This window comes from Quercus robur, chromosome 4 (genome assembly GCF_932294415.1).
Source record: "Quercus robur chromosome 4, dhQueRobu3.1, whole genome shotgun sequence".
In the NCBI taxonomy this organism is placed as follows: Eukaryota; Viridiplantae; Streptophyta; class Magnoliopsida; order Fagales; family Fagaceae; genus Quercus; species Quercus robur.
In genome coordinates, this window is record NC_065537.1 from 73637322 (window position 1) to 73657689 (window position 20368).

At 31.9% G+C, this 20368-nt stretch overlaps 2 protein-coding genes and 1 long non-coding RNA gene across 4 annotated transcripts in view; 1 reads left to right on the forward strand and 2 right to left on the reverse strand.

Annotated features, from left to right (window-relative positions):
- LOC126723659 (uncharacterized) overlaps window positions 1-14166 on the reverse strand; it is a 39213-nt gene extending 25047 nt beyond the window's left edge. Inside the window, exons 1-2 of the long non-coding RNA XR_007654409.1 lie at window positions 14029-14166; window positions 13753-13890 (exon numbers count right to left, since the gene is read on the reverse strand). This is a non-coding gene — a long non-coding RNA (uncharacterized LOC126723659). The remainder of the gene's footprint in view (window positions 1-13752; window positions 13891-14028) is intronic.
- LOC126723658 (annexin-like protein RJ4) lies at window positions 14042-18001 on the forward strand. Of its 2 annotated transcripts, none has more exons than XM_050427265.1 (6): window positions 14042-14194; window positions 14711-14856; window positions 15970-16188; window positions 17024-17236; window positions 17456-17542; window positions 17632-18001. In XM_050427265.1, the coding sequence occupies exons 1-6, from the start codon at window positions 14122-14124 to the stop codon at window positions 17689-17691; spliced, it is 798 nt and encodes a 265-aa protein (XP_050283222.1). In that variant the 5' UTR covers window positions 14042-14121; the 3' UTR covers window positions 17692-18001. The 2 variants fall into 2 exon arrangements, with proteins under 2 accessions (XP_050283222.1, XP_050283221.1); XM_050427264.1 differs by having other exon boundaries at window positions 14043-14194; window positions 17456-17545; window positions 17634-18001.
- A 571-nt stretch (window positions 18002-18572) lies between these two features.
- Window positions 18573-19366, reverse strand: LOC126722559 (uncharacterized). The gene is made up of 2 exons (XM_050425709.1): window positions 19209-19366; window positions 18573-19167 (listed from the first exon to the last, which is right to left on the reverse strand). The coding sequence occupies exons 1-2, from the start codon at window positions 19364-19366 to the stop codon at window positions 18573-18575; spliced, it is 753 nt and encodes a 250-aa protein (XP_050281666.1).
- Between the last annotated feature and the right edge of the window lie 1002 nt (window positions 19367-20368).

Consider the following 20368-nt stretch of genomic DNA (forward strand, 5'->3'; position numbering starts at 1 on the left):
CAAAATAAACAGCTTTTCAAAATAAATTATGATATTTCCTAGAGTGTGTGTTGCTTAACAATGATATGATCTTCATAAAAGAGACTAGGTATAAATAAGTAAGCAATCAAACTTTAATGTATATCTCAAATTGAAATAGAGTGTCAACCACAATTGATAATAGATTATAAAATTAATTTTTAAAATTGTAACTTTCTTATATGTTTTTATTCTTTATCAAATGAGTTATCCAATAAGTCATTTGTAATTTTTTTTTTTGGAATGTTGATATTGTGTAAAAATAAAACTTGTATATTTGTTTTACTTATCTTTGTGTTGTTTTGTTTTAGATAGCAATGTTAGGATTTGTATAATTTTAAAATTATTGAATAAATATTAATAAGTTTAACTAAGTTTATTCTTGATATAAGTAGTGAATTCAAAATAATGCATTTTACATCAAATAATATGTTGCATAACTATCCAAATGGCAAATACATATTGTTTTCTTTATAAAAAAAATAAAAAATAAAAAATTTCATGTGAAAAATACGGGTCAACCCGACCCAACCCGACCCGACCCGCAACCCGATTGACCCGAACCCGATTTCAACCCGTTTAAAATGACCCGTTTTTGACCCGTGACCCGTTTTTGACCCGTGACCCGATTAACCCGACCCGAACCCGACCCGACCCGCCCGTTTTGCCATGTCTAGCCACAAACGTTTCACAAGAACTAGTATTAATTTTTAGCAGCCCCATTAATAAACATCTCAACTACTCCGACTAAAGACTAAAGAGAGATTGATGACTTATTAAATGTTGTATTAATTGAGTGCCTAACTACTTCGACAATCCTAGCTAGTTAAGTCCAGCTATGGCACACATTTATTCACAATTAATGGGGCCAATCTCGTGGTACGCATGTGCAAAAATTCGTGTCTCTTATAAATGCGACAAGCATCTCTTTTTTTTTTGGTAGAAAAGGAATAACATTAAAAACTAAGGAATAACATTATAAATGCGACAAGCATCTCTCTTATTCTCATTGGACGTACTCGGGTCCTGTTTCAATCTTTCTGTGTAATAAGATGTAAATGAATCATATTAATAACTGAAAAAATTATCTGATTTCCTAAAGGTATTGATTTAACAAATAATTTTAGAAACTTTTTATGAAAAAAAAAAAAAGTAACTGATTTTTTTGACAGTTTTAAATATTTGGGTCATATTAATAGGTGCCCTAATGACTATGATACCTAAGGGAATCTCTCTCATACCAATTCCTAATATGTATCCCATTAGCTTTTTATTGTGATGTTTTCCTTGATTTTAGCAACATCGCCATCATGAACGGTTATGGGGACATAATTACCTGGTTACCTCTATCATGGCCAAGATTTAGAGCATGAAATTGATGAATCCACATTGTTGGTTACGGTCCCTAAACATTGCACTAGGCCTTTAGGTTCGAGGCTTCGAACTCGTCATCTGTGGTTGAGTGTATCTTTTGCACTTAAACTCTTTTGCTCAAACTCTTGCTCATCATCATTAATTTCTCGAGTGGTCCTAGAGTCCTAGTCCTCATTCGTCCAAACACGGACTTCATCGAGGACTGTTGGGAGATACTGTGGTTGCATTTTTATTAGGCTATCCTTGTTTGTGACAACATGTCCGAGCTCATTAGATCCGATTGGAGCCCCATTTGGGTTCCCTTTTGTACGTTTCAGGACTCTTGTGGAGAAGCACTGTGACTGTGATGCCCCTTGGTATCATGCTATGACAGCTTTGTCTCCGAAATTGTAGTTCTATGTATCTTAAACTTGATGCATAGTATGTCTACTTTCGTTTAGTAGGTTTATTCCTCTTATGAGTCAAGAAGACTGTTAGTGAGTCAGTGACCTCCGCTCGGATACTCAAGATTCTCAATCTGAGCCAGACTTGCATCTATTGGAAACAGTTTGAGCAAGAGTAACGCTAGAGACATAATAAAAAAATCATAACAATTTCACAATATTCTTAAATTAACATGTCAATTCATACATGGGTCAACTATATATATTAATCTTTACAAAAAAAAAAAAAAAAACTATAGTAATCTGCAATTTAATTTTTTTTAATGATATAACATATTAATTTCGAAATATTGTGAAATTATTTTAACTTTTTGTTAAGTTCATAGCATTACTCTTTGAGCAAATGCAAAGAAAGAATAGGATTGGGGACATGAATCTTATTTCATTGGGAATTTTAATTGCATGAAATAAATCTCAAAAGAAATTTTTTTTTCCTAGGAAGAAGTTGTTAGAATATATTATCATAATCATTTACTATCCCACAACAAAATGGATCGTGAGCTACAAAATTTTAACATCCACACAAATTTTTGATGCTAACCTTCGTGAGGATCATAAATTTTAACAACCACGTGATTGAGGATCTTAACTACTGTGACTAGGAAAGACATGAAGTTCCATTAAGTTTTGTGTTAACGAGTAGGACCTACCTTTGATAATCCCATCTACTAGTATTTATGATAATAATAAATAAATAAATAAATAAAAAACCCTTAACAGTATTAACTTAAGAATTATTTTTAAAATTTTTTTATGTGAAAATTAAACAAAAATCTTTTAGAGGCCTTTCAAAGCATTATTTTTTCTCATATTCGTCGGCAAAGGAACTCTGTAGCTCATAATCTTATTAGACATGCAAGACATGTTAATGGTTTGATAATGTAGATGGAGGATGTTCCATCACAACTTAATAAGATACTTGCAACTGATCTTTATTAATGAAAGCTTAGTTTTTCTTCTTAAAAAAAAAAAAAAAAAAGAATTACAAGGCACTTGACAATTATTACTCTTCCAGTCTTTGGCTATATTATTTCCGCTCTTGTGGATAAGACATTCAGAAAACCGCATAAATTAATAATTTGTGGTTTGAAATGAAAACCTTCAAGTCTATGTCATTCTTTAAGCCAATGATCCTACCATCTCAATAGGGGGTATATGTGGTAGTATCTGATTTGATATCCTTGTATTCCTCAGATTAATGACTAAAAGATTGACGTGTGACCCTTTTATATTATTATTAACTCTTTTCGCCAGCCAGGATGAGGGTGACACTAATCCTTCTTTTATCCAGTTGAGCATTATTGCATGTTGTGGCTTGACACGAATAATTATGAGAGAGTGAGAGAGAGAGCATATCTCATTTTTGAGGGAGACTCCATTAGAAAATGTGGTCATGTATCGTTTTATGAGTATGACAGAATCATAAATCACCACAGTTCCAATTAATACATATATTGATGTGATGATGTATCATTTCTTCCATATGCAAAGAATAATAACGCAAAATGAAAAAGATGAAAGTAAACTATTAATTTATCAGTTGCTTGAATTTGTAGAGAGGAACACTGAAATCCATTATATGTAGGAAAAAAAATTTGGTTGAAATTTTTTAATAATAAAATTTAGTTTTTGTTTAATAATATTTGTTTTTGATATATTTTACTGTGTAACGTACCAATTGATTATTATCGATCCTTTATGTGGATCAAGTTTTCAAAAAAAAAGAAAAGAAAAAGAAAGAATATATTTTATATTTTATCAATGTCTTTTATGATTCCAAACATATAATTTTATATAATAATAATAATAATAATAATAATAATAATAAGAGGGGGGCAAAAGGAAAATAAAGTAGTATTTTTAATCTAAAAGGAAAAATACAAAAAAATAAATAAAAGAACATTGCCACTACATTGGAAAAATAAAAACTTTGTTCTTGTTCTTCTTCAAGTGAGAATTTGTACAAAAACAATTAAATTAAATTAAATTATATAATATATATATATATATATATATGTTTATTAATTTAGTTGTTTTCGGTTTCTATACATTAGTGATTGTACACTTTCCTATGCGATTATATATTTTCTTTGGAACCAATGTGATAATATATATTATATATATATATATATATATATATTTATGTTGTGATATCTACTATATAATGATTGCTCTTTATCATTAGGTTAAGATATCAAAAAGCACTTTCATCTTCCCTTTAAATGCATTATGTGTGCATATAATTTGTTAATAAAAAAATTATATTAATAGTCTTACATCTTAATCCTGATTATTCTTTATTTATTTCTAATCCTAATAGTTCTTTTCAAGCGACAAGTGAGAATTATTGGTGATATTTGGTGATCCAATGTTTGTGGTCTAAAAAGAACAATAAATTATTTAATACTAACAAAATCAATGCTAATTTGATATATATTAAATAAATAACTTAATGACTTAATACTAACCAAACTAATTTTTATTTCATATAAATAATCAAATATAATTCATTAAACCATAAAAATGATTTTTGAAGACATATTTTGAAAAGGAAAACTTCACAAGTTTTGGAAAAGTGTCACTTTTGAATTTTAAAAAAGAAATTGGGTTTTTGAAAAAGGAAATTATTATTTGAATATTTGAAGGAGAGAGTATTCTCTTAGATATTTTAAAAATCGCATGAATTTTTCTCTTTAAGATGATATTCTCAAAAGGGACCCAAATAATGATAAAACTTTTTTAATGGAAACTTGTTTTAATTTATGAGAATGTTTCTGGAAATTATTTCGAAAAATGTTTTCGAAAGAGAATGTGGATCAAGCCATTCGATGTAGGAAAATGGGATTTAAAATACTAGAAAAAAAAAAAAAAAAAACCATTACAAGATAATAACAAAAATCACAAAGGTAATAACAAAATGCTAGTAAACATTAATCTAAAAAATGAGAATCAAATCAAGTTGCCAACATTATAAATTCCACATGCATATAAATATAAAGATAAATATATATATATATATATATATATATGTGGTTGCACGATTTTCCTGGCCCAACTTCTGTTGATCAGGCCTTGGCCCAAAGCACAACCCACAATAAATACTTGTAGAGAATGGGTTAAAGAACTTGGCCTCAGTGAAACTAGCAAGTCTAATGGATGTAGTGTACTGTTTGCAGAAAGGAAATAAGAACCAAAGAAGGATTCCTCAAGTCTGATTTTATTTCTTTCTTTTTCTCTCTTACCATTCTGCCGTCCCTTCTCTGAGGGACTTCATTACATTATATATTTTTCTTCTTTTCATCCCAGCCTTACACCTGTTAGTCATCCAAGCATCCACTCGAGCACCTGTCCCATCAGACGCCATCATCAGACCCTTTGTGAGTTGCAGAGGCCAATGCGGTACTGTTCAGGAGTCTTTTCCTCATTAATGCGGCCAAGAGGGTGGTTGGGGCGCAATTAATGTGGTGGTAGCCTTCCGTGAGATATTTCGAATTTAATTCGTTTTATATGTTGGGGAAGGTGAGCTGACATGGCTGAGCAGAGTTTCTCGTCTGGGTTTCGTGATGTCCGAGGACGAATTACTTCTCGGACGGGTTTCCTTGGAGCTGCTGGGATTGGGTAATGCTGCATACGAGGCTCTTCCTCGGATAGTACGCTCCTCGGACGGGCCTGAGTTTGGAATAGCCCATCATTTTTGGGCCGGCCCCCACAATATATATATATATATATATATAGAGAGAGAGAGAGAGAGAGAGAGAGAGAGAGAGAGAGAGATGGGTTCAAGAGTTACACTATTTATAGACTGTAGATTTATAATTGATCTAATAGTTAAAAAAATAGCATTAAATGCTAATTGACTTACACCTCATTCACTTAATTAATATCAATTTTGTTTCTCTCTCCTTATTTATTATTTAAAACTTTTTACATGTATTCCTTTTTTTTTGCCAATGACTTTAAAAATATATTTGCAATACTTTTTTTTTTTTTTTTTGAGTTCATACTACTTTTTTTTTCTTCTTTTAAGCTGGTCATACTCTTATAGTCTTATCAATTGTGAATATATATCCTGTTTCCTTAAAAATAAATAAATGGCTAAGTGTTGTTTAATGAGGTTTTAAATAAATGGAGGAAACAAAGAAGAAGAAGTAATTACAACAAATGAAGAATTAAGTACATATATAGTTCCTTTTGATTAAAAACAGTTTGCTTAAAATCTACGACTCTGTGGGAAAAGGCACTACTACAACACTTATGTACTTAGATTACCAGTGAAGAGTTGCATCAAACTATATCACTATGTTACCTGGGATCCTCGTCCTTTGTCTAAGTCCTTATGAACATGATTACTGATAATTTTTGGTCTCGTGTCAAAAAGTTGAACAAGTAAGTTTTAAAGAGTTCAAAAACCATTATTATAAAGAACAAATTTAAAGGAAGAATAAGATTGTAATTATGAGGATTGGCCTTGAATGAAGAGAGAGAATTCAGCATTGAACTACTTTATTGCCTAAAATGAGCAAAAGAATGAAAGCTTTCTCTGCTGTATTAAGTGTCTTAAGAAATTAAATTTTATGGTCTTCAATCAGGATTTCCCAAATAAGATTTTCCTAATTGCTTTGCATCCTGTGGAGGATCTTTCTTTCTCAAAAAAAAAAAAAAGTCCCAGCTTCCTTGCCTGTCCTCTATACCTTCAAATTGAAACTGGAAACAAAACACAAATAATATATTTGTAAAGTCATTGGCAAAAAAAGGAATATATGTAAAAGGTTTTAAATAATAAATAAGGAGAGAGAAACAAAATTGCTATTAATTAAGTGAATGAGGTGTAAGTCAATTAGTATTTAATGCTATTTTTTTAACCTTTAGATCAATTACAAATCTTCGGTCTACAAATGGTGTAACTTTTGTCAAGTTACACCAAGTGTAACTTGAACCCATCTCATATATATATATATATATAGAGAGAGAGAGAGAGAGAGAGAGAGAGAGAGAGAGAGAGAGAGAGAGAGAGAGAGAGAGAGAGAGAGAGAGAGAGAGAGTTGGGTTCACGTTACACCTGGTATAACTCTAAGCAATGTTACACCACTCAATATTTTTTAATTGGATGCAAATTTTGACAAATCTACTTTTAGATTACATTATCTTCGTATATTCTCCATGCTTGCAAAATTTCAATGTGATCAAAGATTAATAACTATGTCATCAATCAATTTTTTAAATTCAAGTTTTTCTAGTTTAAAATAATGCATAAAAGATGATTTTATAAATCAAATGGTAAATAACATCCAATTGACATGATTGTTAATATAGAACATGTAATTTAACGGTGCGATTTTCAAAATATAAATTCTATAACAAGTTATTAGGTGGTGTAACATTGTTTAGAGTTACACTGGATGTAACTTGAACCCAACCCATATATATGTATGTAACATGGGGAGAATCTCATTCATAACCAATGCATCCAAGCATGTAATTATACGCTTATTCCAAATAGAAAATCAATTCAATCATACTAACATCCAAACATGTTAATCATGCTTATTCCAAAGTAATATCTCGTTAGAATTTTCTCCATTGACCAAATCTTTGTGTTTAAATTTACTTTTCACTATACCTTAAAAGTGACAATTTTTTTTTTTTTTTTTTTGAGAAACAAACACACACATACAAGAAAGAGGAAAATGAGTTTTAACACAAATGCACGTCACAATTTCACTCAAAAGTTATGATAACTTTTATGGGAGGGTGAGACAAGTTATACTACATATAACACATTATTAATTTGACCAGTTCAATTGGATTAATTAACAACTTGGCTAATTAAACTAAACTGGGGTCTAAACATTTTTTTTACAACACTTACTACATCCTAAGCCTACTCAAAAGATCATGGACCATGAATTACAACACTAAAAAAGTACGAATACCTTACATCTTGTTCTTATCGTTTCCTTGTGCTTTATATTCTCTCTTTTTTATTCTATGTCCAAGAATATCAAAATGTTGACTTAACCAAGTTCATCCCTCTGGCCAATGATCCACTTCCTACCCCTTAGGTTGCCCCCGTTGCCTTCTAGCTCGTTGGCCCCTTTGGCTCATCTAGATAAGGGTAAGGAAGTCGATTGATCCTCTAATCAAAATCAACCTTGATCGCCTTTTGACCCTCTAACAAAGTTTGAGCTTGCCCTAGAACATCTTGAGATGATTTAGCAGAAGATGGACTTTACACTAAGTTGGACCTCTTAGGTAATTAGGTAATTACCTAAGAGGTCCAACACAGTATTATCTTTTTAGGCGCAACACAGTGGTAGTTTTTCTATTCATTTTGCTGCTATGGTCCCTCTGGTATACAACCACCGAGTCATGATTTCAGCACCTGCTTGTAATGTTTTATCTTTGGTCTGGTGACACACGGCCATACATGTACCTGATTATAGTTTCTTACATCAAATAAAGTTCTATCTATTACCTCAAAAAAAAGAAGGTAATTACCTAAAAAAATAATATTATCTCCGACAAAAAAAAAAAAAAAAAAAATACCGCCTGTCTTTGACTAAATTATCCATTTATGACTTCTATAAGTTATCATATATACTTGTTTTATAATTTTCCTCGTCCTGTTTTCCTAGGTTCTAACTTTTACCAAGGACTATTAATTTTAACAAACCCCATAAACAAATGCGTCAACTAGTGTAAACAAAGAGAGACTCATAGCCAAGTGGTGTGTAATTAATGTAGTAGTACAATTTGTTCTCTTTTATTAAGAGAATTATTGTTCAAATTCACTCTTCATTATTATTACAATTGTATTATTAAAAAAAAAAAAAAAAAAAAAAAACCTTGTCATTACAATAAATTTCGCATGTGTTAACTTGAGTAGTTAATTATTATTATTTTTTTTAATAAAAAGATATAGTGGAGGAGGGGAAGATGGGGTTAAGTATCTAATTACTTCAATAATACTAACTTGGCACACCTATGATACACATTCATTCACATTTCACAATAGAACCTATCATGTGTGGCAATAATTTCCCGTATAGGACAGACTCTAATAAGTCCTATTTCTCTTCTTATCACATAAAGACTAAAAGAAAGTGAAGACACGAAGCAAGTCAATCCTAACAACTAAATGATTTTGACGTGTGGCCCTTCATATCTTAACTCTTTTCACTGGCTCTTCAGGAAAAGACAGATAAGTACAGTCCTTGATATTAATGAACTAATTAATGGCAAATTGGTAAGACATTTGTATGTTTGTGATTGTGAGAATGACGCAATCGCTATGACGTCTTTTATGCTTTTCTTGTTCGAGAGAGAGTGATTTGGGATCACTCGATAAATTGGAGCCAGTGCAAGAAGATTTTAAGAATTTTTTATGAAGTGCGTAACAATAAAAAAAGGTAATAATAAAAAAAGGAAATGTTAACAAATGTTTTGGTTGTGAACTATTTTAAAAATATTTTATAGAAAAATAATAAAGTAATTAATATTTTATGAAAATACTAATGGATATTCTTGAAATAATGATTAACAATCCATTTAAAGAAAATTTTTATGAGGAAAAAAAAATTAATATTTTGGCAACTTTTTTCCTTTCTCATAAAAAGAGTGTCAAAACTTTCCTATAATTAGCCTTAAACTCATTTGCTAAAGCATTTAGGTTGAATGATAACTTTATTTACTATTGTAGGGACTCAATTCGTAACGACCCCAAGATAATATTGGGCTCATACGTAAAGAGAGCCCAAATAATATCATTTGTAGAGCGTGGGTTTGAAGGGTTAGGCCTTGATCACTGGTCGGTGGATAACCATGGTATTCATACAATAGTAGGCCATGTTCGCTTCGTGGAGTCTTTCTCCTTGAAACGGTCTGGGAGGCTCTGGTTTTTGGCCTTTTTTCCCAGCCCCTTCTCCGGATTGCTTGCTTCTCCTTTTATATTAGCCTGTATCCCTTATCCTACGTCCACGTATAGGATCGACTTTCCAGGACTGATACTTGTCCCATCAGCCCATACCCAAAGTGGTTGGGGGTGGTTGTAAAAACTGAAGAGCATGGGTCTATCAGGTGCAGAGTATTCAATGGCAGTAATGGCAGTTTTCCCTTTGTCCTTGGTCATTATACTACCCAGTGTTCCCTTCTCTATTAACATAGATATTTTAGATTTTTTTTCCAAAACTGTTCCAATATCGTCCTTGCCCTTTCTTTCAGGGGGACCTCGGATATGCCGATGACAGAATTATCCTCGGCTATGTCTCAAGACTACTTGGACTTTTATTACACGTCCTCAGCTATACCCCTCCTCGGCTCGGACCTTGGGCCCCAATGTAAAAATGGGCCAGGACCACAAATTCTTGGGCCCCACAACTATATTAACTACTTCGTTAGAATCTCCAAAATATATAACTAATAAGAATTTGTCATATCAATAATTTGTAAAATAATTTATTCTCTTAGGGTAATTGTTAATAAACCAAATTAGGAAATTTTTAACACCGCTTTCATGGGAAATATAAAAATTTGTCAAAAAAATTAATTGCTTTATCAATTTTCAATAAATCATTTTTAAAAATAGTTCCTAAACTAATGCCCTTAGGGCATTTATTAACATTTCCCTTAATATTTTTCATAAAACTGGTATTAAAACTTTTCTAACATTAACAAATGCCTGAAGACATGAGTTAACTGGGCCTTATTATTAATGAAAATATTAAGTGCAAGTCTTCATTTCATATAGCATAAGAATAATGCTAGTCTTACAAAGTATTATTTGTAATATACTTTCCATAAATTTTGATTTTTCATTGTTGATTTTGGAAATTAATCGTAAACATTTCTATTTGGGGATGTTTGGTTTGCCGCGATGTTACATTATACCGTAATATTATATTATTATAATCTTAAATTAATGTAATTTCAATACAAGAATGCAATATACATTGTTTAAGAATGTGATAAGATTAAGTTGATGTGATATATTTTGTAATTTTAGATTATGGTAATATTAGAAAAAAATAAAATAAACCAAAAATTCTAATGTTACATCATCGTAATGTGTATCAAATCAAAGACACATCATAGCAAACTAAACTTCCCATTTATGTTTGAGTTACGAGTGTATCTTCTTTTCTATTCAAGCTCTTGTTATTTATTTTTATTTTTTACTTCACTCTCGTCCGAGCTCATTAGATCCCATTGGAGGCCCATTTGGCTTCCCTTTTGTACTTTCAGAACTTTTGCGGAAGAGAAGCACTGTGATGCCCCTTGCTATGACAGTTTGTCTCCGAATTTTTGGTTCTACATATATAGGGTCTTTGTTCAAATATATCTTAAAACTTGATGCATAGTTTGTCTACGTTTGCTTAGTAGTATTATTCCTCCTACGGATACTCAAGATTATCAATCTGAGCCCAACTAGTCTTAAAAAAAAATAGATATGTTACAATGGTTAATTATATATAATTGAAACTGTTTGAGTAAATATACAAAGAATAAATAGAATTATTAGGGACACAAATCTTATTTGATTTGGAATTTTAATTGATTAATACATTCGAGTGAGTGACTAAATACATTCTAGAAATTTTATATGTAACAGCTAGAATTAATATATAAATATCATAGTCGTTTACTATCCCACAACAAACATGGACGTGAGCTAGTACAAACTTTTAACATTTGCACAAAATTTTGATGCTAACCTTTGCGAGGATCATAAATTTTAATAACTCCATGATGAGGGATCTCATCTACCAAGGAAAGACTTGTAGTCGCATTAAATTTTGTGTTAACAAGTACCTAACTTTGATAATCACAACTACTACTATTTATGATATTTCGTCCTCCTCCCCCTACTTTTTTTTGGTTTTATTTAGAGTATTTATTTAGATAATAGAGTTTTAATTTATGGTGTCCATTCTTGATAATTGTTTTTTAACATTAGGTTAAAACACTAATTAATTTTTGGTGTAAACGAGAATTAAATTCTGAATATCTTATTTGACAAGAAGAAATTTTAGGAATATCCCATTCTATTTACATTAATTTCGGATGTTCCATACCAATATTGTAGATAATTCTCCCTATAATCTACATTCATTCACATTGAAACCGATGATATGGTCATGTACTGTGTGTACCAACAGCCAAGTATACATTTTTCAGTGTTAGCTCAAGGTCTAGGCTTAGGGCTCCCATCACCAAAGAAAAATAAAACGAAGGTGATGTGCATATTTTTCTCACCCCAAAATGGCCTCCAAAATATTAGATTAGTAGAAACTCAATCCAATTGAACCCTAAAGAGTTTGGGGAAAAAAAATTCTAAATATGTCAAATCATCAACAATTGTTAATTTTCACTAAAAGCTTTAATTTTTGTAAATTAATATCCTACATAATCAAAATTAGTCAAGTAATCTTCCCGAAGGCCACACATCAAATAATCTTTATCTCTTTCTTAACACTAACATCAAAATTCAAAATTAGATTATAATTTTACTAAACTATGTCACCTTAACACCAACATCAAAATTCAAAATTATTCTTTTTGTTAATTTTATGCTTGAACCACGATATTTGATTCTCCATATGAAATTAACCTTAGTTTGATTAGTATTTTTTTAATTAAAAACTAGTTTGGTTAGTATTAATTCATGAAGGTATGTGTTTAATTTATCAAATTAGCTCTAATTATGTTAGTATTAAATAAATTTATTTGATTGAGATTCAAATATTAAATGTCCCACTTAAATTTATCGCTTTAGATCTCAAACTATATTGAGTCGGCTCTGCATCTCTCATGAGTGTCTTATGCATTTCTCTTATAAAATAAGCTTGGATGCTGCTTTTATGCAAATAAAATATATAGGCCTGTTTGTTTTAGCTTAAAACTCCAATTCATTTCATTACCATCTATTGTATAAGAAATTATTCAGTTTACTGGGAGGACAATGTTAGCAATGTTTGACGACCCACACACTCAATAATGTAAAACCATATGTTCAAGTTAATTGAGTCAGATCTTTGTCACATCATTATATAAATAATAAATAAAACAATTAAAAAAAAAATCCTTCAAAGTACCAACCCTCTACATCAGAGTTGTAAAGCACAGCCAACAAACCTAAACCCAATTTTTTTTTTTTTTTTTTGACAAGCTCTATACCTTCTCCTTCTTCATCCCAAAACTAAATTCATTAATGGAAATCATGTCAAGTTGGATTTGTACAGCATGGTTTTGTTGCAAGTTAGGGATTAAGGAGACTTTGGGATTGATCTTAAGGGCGTAGATTTGGTTAATGCATGAGCAAGTCGACAGATCTATATCTAGAATGGAAGCTTGTGTGTGAAAAAAAAAAACAAAAAAAAAACAAACAAACAAACAAAAAAGCAACGTCAGGAAAGAATAGAAAAAAAATTAATTGAACATGCGCATTTTTGTTCATTAAGTAACCACATTTTCTTCCTTTAGTTTTTCTCTCCATTTTGGAAATAAAACTTTTTGGTGGGCTCGAGAAGAAAACACTTAACTCATCATTTATTTTCCTTCCTCTCCACTCAATCAAACACACGTAAAAAAAGGTTTTCCTTCTCATTTCCTCTCCAAAATTTTTCATCCACCCTATTTCACCTCCAAACAAACACACCTTAAGTCTTAATAATCATTATTTATGTATGCAGTGACTTAAAATGGTTTGTGCATTCTTTCTAAAAAAAAATGTCTGTTCATTTGATTTGTCATTGAGAGTTGTCCATTTTTGCTTAATTGGGTAGAGAAGTAAATGGCTCAAACTTCAAAGTGTCTCATTTATGATTTAACCCATGTCCTTTTATGGAAAGGGATATTTATGTATTTGTCGTCCATGCAATGATGCAAAAGCAGAAGTGGAATAAATGTGTACTAGAAGTACCTATCAGAGAATGCCAACACATGGCACAGTGATTGTATGAGAATCTAAGCCAACTAATGCATATTAAGTCACATGTATTAGCGGGTAAACAAGTTTTAAAATGTCATTAATGATTCTTAATTCTTAAGTTAAACAAGGCTTTAATAAAAGGGTGAAGTTTGGGTTGAGTATCCAGTTGCACCGAACCCGTTGAGATTATAACACGTATCCACTTTTAAACATATGTCACTATCGGAACGAGTCCAGTGCACCATATGCACTGGACCTAAGCCTCACCCTTAGTAAAATTACATTTCTTAGCATTATAAATAGGAGTGTCATTCCAGAGAAATTAAAAGTATCTCTAGTGAAAGATTGAAGAGCTGAACAATGGCTACCATCATTGTTCCTGAAAATGTTTCCATCCATGAAGACGCAGAAAATCTCCAAAAAGCTTGTAAAGGTTAAATTGTTTGTTCTTTGAATATTGATTTTTTTTTTTTTTTTTGGTGACTCTTTGAATATTGATTTGATTATTAGTAAGTTTTTTCTATGCAAATAAATTGATCTAAAGGTAGCACTTTTCATTAATTTATATGATTTTTGTTGTTCTAATACAAGCACTTTTCATTGATTTGATTATTAGTAAGTTATTTAATTTCCTATTTGGTGATTGGGAGTACTAGTTGTTCTACTTTTTAATTTTGGTAGACATAATTTTGTAAGTAATTTAATGGAATATTCAAATTAAATGAAAACTGAACACAATATTATTGAGCCACAAGCCTCTTGAAGAATATATGCATATTGATGCCTTTAATTTTTCCTTCTTTTTATGTTAGTGTTAATATATGAATGTCAGTCTAAATTTTCTTTGCAAATAAAAACATCTAAAGGTTGCACTTTTCATTAATTTATATGATTTTTGTTATTCAAATATGAATTTTTTTTTTTTTTTTTTGGTATGTTAACTTGTTAGGATGGGGGACTGATGAGAAAGCAATAATCAATATACTTGGACATAGGAATGCAATTCAAAGGAAGCAAATTAGGCAAGCTTATGAGGAGCTTTATCAAGAAGATCTCATCAAGCGCCTTGAGTCCGAGCTCTCCGGGGACTTTGAGGTTAGATTATCAATATAATCATGATCATCTTTATATATTTTTTGGTCAATAAAGAAATTTTCTGGGTAAACAAACAATGCTTAAGCATATAAATTCTCATAATTGTAGAAATTAGAAACCATTGGTTTTGTCACAATTATTTTCTAGTGGTCCGAGTGTTTTCAAGCTATAAAATTGTCCTGTATTGAGAACAAGGGAATAGGCATAAGGGACAAAACAAAATTGTTTGGGGTCACTCGTATTTCCCAACCCCAACCAAAGTTTAAATGACGAGCCATTGGAAATGGGCCCCTAGAAAATTATTAATTTCATTTGTCACTGTGATCTAAGCAACCTTGAACCATTAATATTGAAAATTTGACCGAGCAATCATCTTTTACTTTAATTTCTAATTTTTTTTTATATAAAATTTTCAATGTTTCAAAGGCCAAGTTACAATTTTGGTCCCTGTATATTTGTCATAATTTACATTTAATTATGTCAATTTTTTTTTAGAGGAAAATTATGTCAATTTTATCATTCAACATTCAAAGTGATTAATTTCGTTCCTCCACTTTCAATTTCAAGTCAAATTTAACCTTTAGAAATTAAATGGATTAAAGATGTAAATGAGTTGATATTAAAAAAATGAGGTATAAAAATTGACATAATTGATAGTTGAGCGACAAAATTGATACAATTAAATATATAAGAACAAAATAAAAACTGTCCCATTATTGAAGGACTGAAAGTGTAAATTGGCCATAAATTTAAAATATCATTGAATTTGACTATTTAAAATCGAACATTTATTAATTTAAATTATACTATCAAGATAAAATTTACATTATAAACTAAACAAATATTGTACACATTTATTTAGTCAAAAATGTAAATCTTACATTAAAATTTTCCTAAAGATTTTTTAATGCATATGATCAATGAGGTTTATTATGTACACTTCACTCTAATAGATGTGATATTCTATTTGATGCACTTTAAAATGAGGTTTGTTTTGATTCAAGTACTGTTCCTTGACCAATATCAATCAATGGAACATAATTCCTTCTTAATTTTTCCCCATTTTTTTTTGTGATACTAAATGAAGTTTCCGACTTTTGTGAACACATGCAGAAAGCAGTATACAGGTGGATATTGGACCCAGTAGATCGAGATGCTGTTTTGGCTAATGTAGCCATTAAGAAAGCTGAGACAGAGTTTCCTGTTATCATTGAACTTTCATGCATCTACTCTCCTGAAGAGCTCTTGGCAGTGAAGCGTGCCTACCAAAGCCGCTACAAACGTTCTTTGGAAGAAGATGTGGCTGCACATACCACCGGGGATTTGCGCAAGGCATGTTGTTTGGCCCCTTTTATTTGTCCTTTCTCACTCTTTCTTTCCAAATTACATGATATATATTATATACATCATAGTTTTCTTCATCCAAAAAGAATATAGATTGTAAAGCTTTTATATAGTTTAAGATAACCAACTTTATGCCGATGCTGTTAGGTCAATTGATACTTCTTAGTATTTATAATGGAGACAATTAGGTTTGAATCTCCCTCCTCCAATTATTATAACATGTTTTTTTTAATAATAAAAAAACAACTTGATTGAAAAATGTGGAGACAAAATAATCAAGAAAAGGGAAAAATCTTTCATGTGCTGAACATGTGAGACCAATGTCTCATTGACATGTGGGTCTAGTGAGACATCAATCTCATACGTTCGGCGCCGAAGATACTTTCTCTAAGAAAAGACTGATCACTGATGCTAAACAAACAGTCTCCTTATAAAGTTGCCTGTCTTCATCACTTTTGGTGGCATGATATACCTATATGCAACTTAGGAGCTAAACTTCATATAGTATTTTTATTATATGTTAAACTAGAAAAATGTAAATTAAATTTTAGTTCCTAAATTTTGGGGTAAACTCGACACGAAGGACCAAAATTAACAAGAAGGACCAAAATTGAACTTATATCAAATTTCATAGACGAAAATTATAATTTACCCATTAAAAAATTATTATCAAAACACCACAAAAAATGTATTGGGCTTTGTTTTTGGCAAAAAGAAAAAGAAAAAAATATTAGGGTTTCATAGAATGAAAGAGTTAGATTTTGATGTGCCCTATATTAAGTTATGATAATTTGGAGCTTTCTGACTTTTTGGACTGTTACAGTTCTTTGTTGGCCTAGTGACTACTTACCGGTATGATGGCCCTGAGATAAATGAAACATTAGCAAAATCTGAAGCTGATATTCTTCATGAAGCTATCAAAGACAAAATATTTAATCATGAAGAAGTTATCAGGATCCTGACAACAAGGAGCAAGGCACAACTCAAGGCATCTTTTAACCGCTATAGAGATAAGCATGGTACTTCCATCACTAAGGTACAGATATTGAAACCCTTCATTATATATTGAAATGTAAGAAAATGCATCAAACACCATGATTAGATATGCAACAAGTTGTTTCTTACACTATTAGTGCTTAAAGAAGCAAGTTACCTCAGAGTTCTATGAACTGTAAAAAGAGTCTAAACTTTAATGTTCACTCAAATATTTTAAGCTAATCATAATATTAATCAAGCATGAATTTTTTTCCCCCAGATGTTGTTGAAAGATGAATCTAATGTGCTCCAAAAGGCGCTGCATGCTGCCATTCGAGGCATTGAGGACCCAAAGAAGTACTATGAAAAGGTGAAATTTCATATAAAGTAAGAAAATTTCTCACTTCTTTCCAATAATGTAGTACTAGTTGGATTCAGCTTGAGTTGTTTTGCTATAGGTATTGCGCAATGCAATCAAAAGGTCTGGGACTGATGAGGATGCACTCACTCGTGTGATCATTACGAGGGCAGAGAAGGACTTGAAAGACCTCAAGGAGCTTTACCATGAGAGGAACAGTGTAGCCCTTGATGATGCAGTGTCCAAGGAAACTGCAGGGGATTACAAGAAGTTCCTGCTCACTCTGTTAGGGAAGGAAGATTAAGGTTCTTTCCTATGGGGCATTTTAGAATTTATGTCATGAATGGTGATGTTTATGAGTTGGACTTTGTTGCTTCGAGTCTTTATTTTCCATGGTGTTGTCTTGAACTTCTATGTATTGTGACTATATATGTTATCTTGGCTTTTTAAGATCCCTATGGTTTAGTATGTTGCTTGGGTTTGAATAATTCCTCAGTTGATGCCTTAAATCATAGATTCAATTACCGTTTGATGCATCCTTTATAATTAAATGTCCTTGACAACAAATTCCTTGCAAAAATATAGATCCTCCTTTTCCTTCTCCTTTCTCCCCAAAAGAAACAAACTAGGACACTAATTTCCTCAACAGATGCCTCAATTTCCTTCCCTTCTAAGTTCTTACCATTTGATGCATCTTTTTCCCCCTTATCCAATATTTTTCTCTTACACAACTAAACACCTCAAGGGATGAAAAACTTTCTTTTGATGGAACTTGTCATTGAACAAGTGTCTTACGTAATTGAGCATATTTTACACACATTTGTGCAATACCTTCAAATGACTAGTCACAATTCAATTCCATATAATAGTTTCTATTGTCTGAATTTGCCATGATATATTTAAATTAACATGGATCAACACAATGTCCTTTCATTCCAATTTTTTAGCGTGGGATAGAATCCATCCATGATGGATAGGAGGAGACCTTTCAATCCAAGGGTTTTTTTTTTTTTGATAATCAATCCGTGATCAAACTTCATTAAACTGGGCCTAAACCCGAAGATACAATATCCATACAGATCTGATCAGCAATCATGGGTGGGGTGTCCTCAACCCATATTACACAGTCATCAATATTACAAGCATGCCTAGCAAGTAAGTGTGCTGCAAAATTACAGTGTCTACGCACATGGTTTGTCTTCCACTGCTTGAATGCCTTTAGTTTCGTTTGGGCTCCTTCCACAATCTTCTGAATTGAGCTTGGGGAGTGTTCAGGATTCTCGAGGGCAGATATTATTTCCCCAAGTCCCAGTTCCCTTGCAAAAATAATTCCTTCTTCTGCCGCTCTTGCTTCCACCTCTAGTGCACCTAACGGAAGTAGAATTTTCTTAGACATTGCTCCCATCAGTTGCCCTTTTTCATTTCTAACTACCACTCCAATTCTGCTCTGCCCTGTGTCTTTGTACACGGCACCATCTGTATTGATCTTGAACCATCCACGTTTCGAGGGACTCCAAGTTTCCCTATACTGCCCCCCAGGTCTGTGATTGGTGTCGTTGGGGTCATTGCTTTGACGAAACTCTTCCACAAAGTTGGCAGCTTCCCTTGCTACTGATTTGGCCAGTTTCCCCAGGCTGTGGTCGCAAATAACTCCCAATCAGTATCCAAAGCATACTCCCTCATCAACCACAAAATATCAATGAAGTCTCTCTGCGCTGAAACTCTATGAGGGATCTTGATACCCGATTCCTTCCACACTTCAGCAGCCTCCCTGCAATTCCAAAGAGTGTGACCTGATGTTTCTTTCTCTCCACAGTAAACACAACCATCCATTGTCCCCACTTTCCTTCTGACTAAACAATCATTCGTGGGCAGAATATTCTTGCAGGCCCTCCACAAGAAATGTTTAATTTTGCTTGGGCATTGCATCTTCCAAATTGACTTCCAAAAATTGGACATTCTTGAGATATCTGAGCTGTTTCCTGTGTCCCGGTTCTGCTGGCCTTCTTTGAGGACTTGAAGGGCTACACCATATGCACTTCGGACTGTGCAGAGATTGACTCCATTCCAACATGGACAAACCAACCAATAACCTTACATACCTTTAATCACCTTAATTCCACTTGGTTATAATGTCACCTTCTTGATCACAGCACTAAACTAAAGTAAATGCTTTTGATGAAACAGATGTTTGAAATTGCTTAAACCATAAGTTTTCATCTTTAATACTATAGTAATTTTTGACCTTTCCTTCACCGTCTCCACATCCAAACCAAGCCGTCATAATAAAATTTCATAAGGAAAATAATTGTCTAATGGCATTTCAAAAAAGAAGAAGAGGAAGGTGGGAAAGGTCGTAAACCGTTGAAATAGATAATGTTTACAAATCATCCTTGAATACTAAACTCTAAATGGTTTTAGAGTTTTATTTATTTATTTTTCATTCACATTCCAAAGCAATAATAAAATTCATAAATGTTCATATCATCGAATTACTAGAGCAAAGAAGGTTGATGCAAATAATACCATTTGTTTTTACGAAATCAGACATGTAAGCAAAGAAAAAAAAATCATAAATGTTCATATCATCCAATTATAAGGCTAAAGAAGGTTGATGCAAATAATACCATTTGGTTTTATGAAAATCGGACATATTGATAGCGCGATAATTTTTTTGATCAAACCATTAAAGATTGACTAATTCCCATCTTTTTTATCAGCAACCTCTTGCAATTTTCTTGGATAGAGGAACCCCAAATTGGCTATTGTATTCCTGTTTTAATATCCTTCATATCTATGTCTGCTCAGATTCTGATCAATCGAATCGGTGATTTT

Coding starts and splice junctions, on each gene's coding strand:
- LOC126722559 (XM_050425709.1), bottom strand. CDS start 19,366: ATGGATGGTTGTGTTTACTGTGGAGAGAAAGAAACATCAGGTCACACT. Junction 19,168..19,208: donor ATTTTGTGGTTGATGAGGGA/GTATGCTTTGGA, acceptor TTGCGACCACAG/CCTGGGGAAACTGGCCAAAT.
- LOC126723658 (XM_050427264.1), top strand. CDS start 14,122: ATGGCTACCATCATTGTTCCTGAAAATGTTTCCATCCATGAAGACGCA. Junction 14,857..15,969: donor AGCTCTCCGGGGACTTTGAG/GTTAGATTATCA, acceptor GAACACATGCAG/AAAGCAGTATACAGGTGGAT. Junction 17,237..17,455: donor ATGGTACTTCCATCACTAAG/GTACAGATATTG, acceptor TTTTTCCCCCAG/ATGTTGTTGAAAGATGAATC.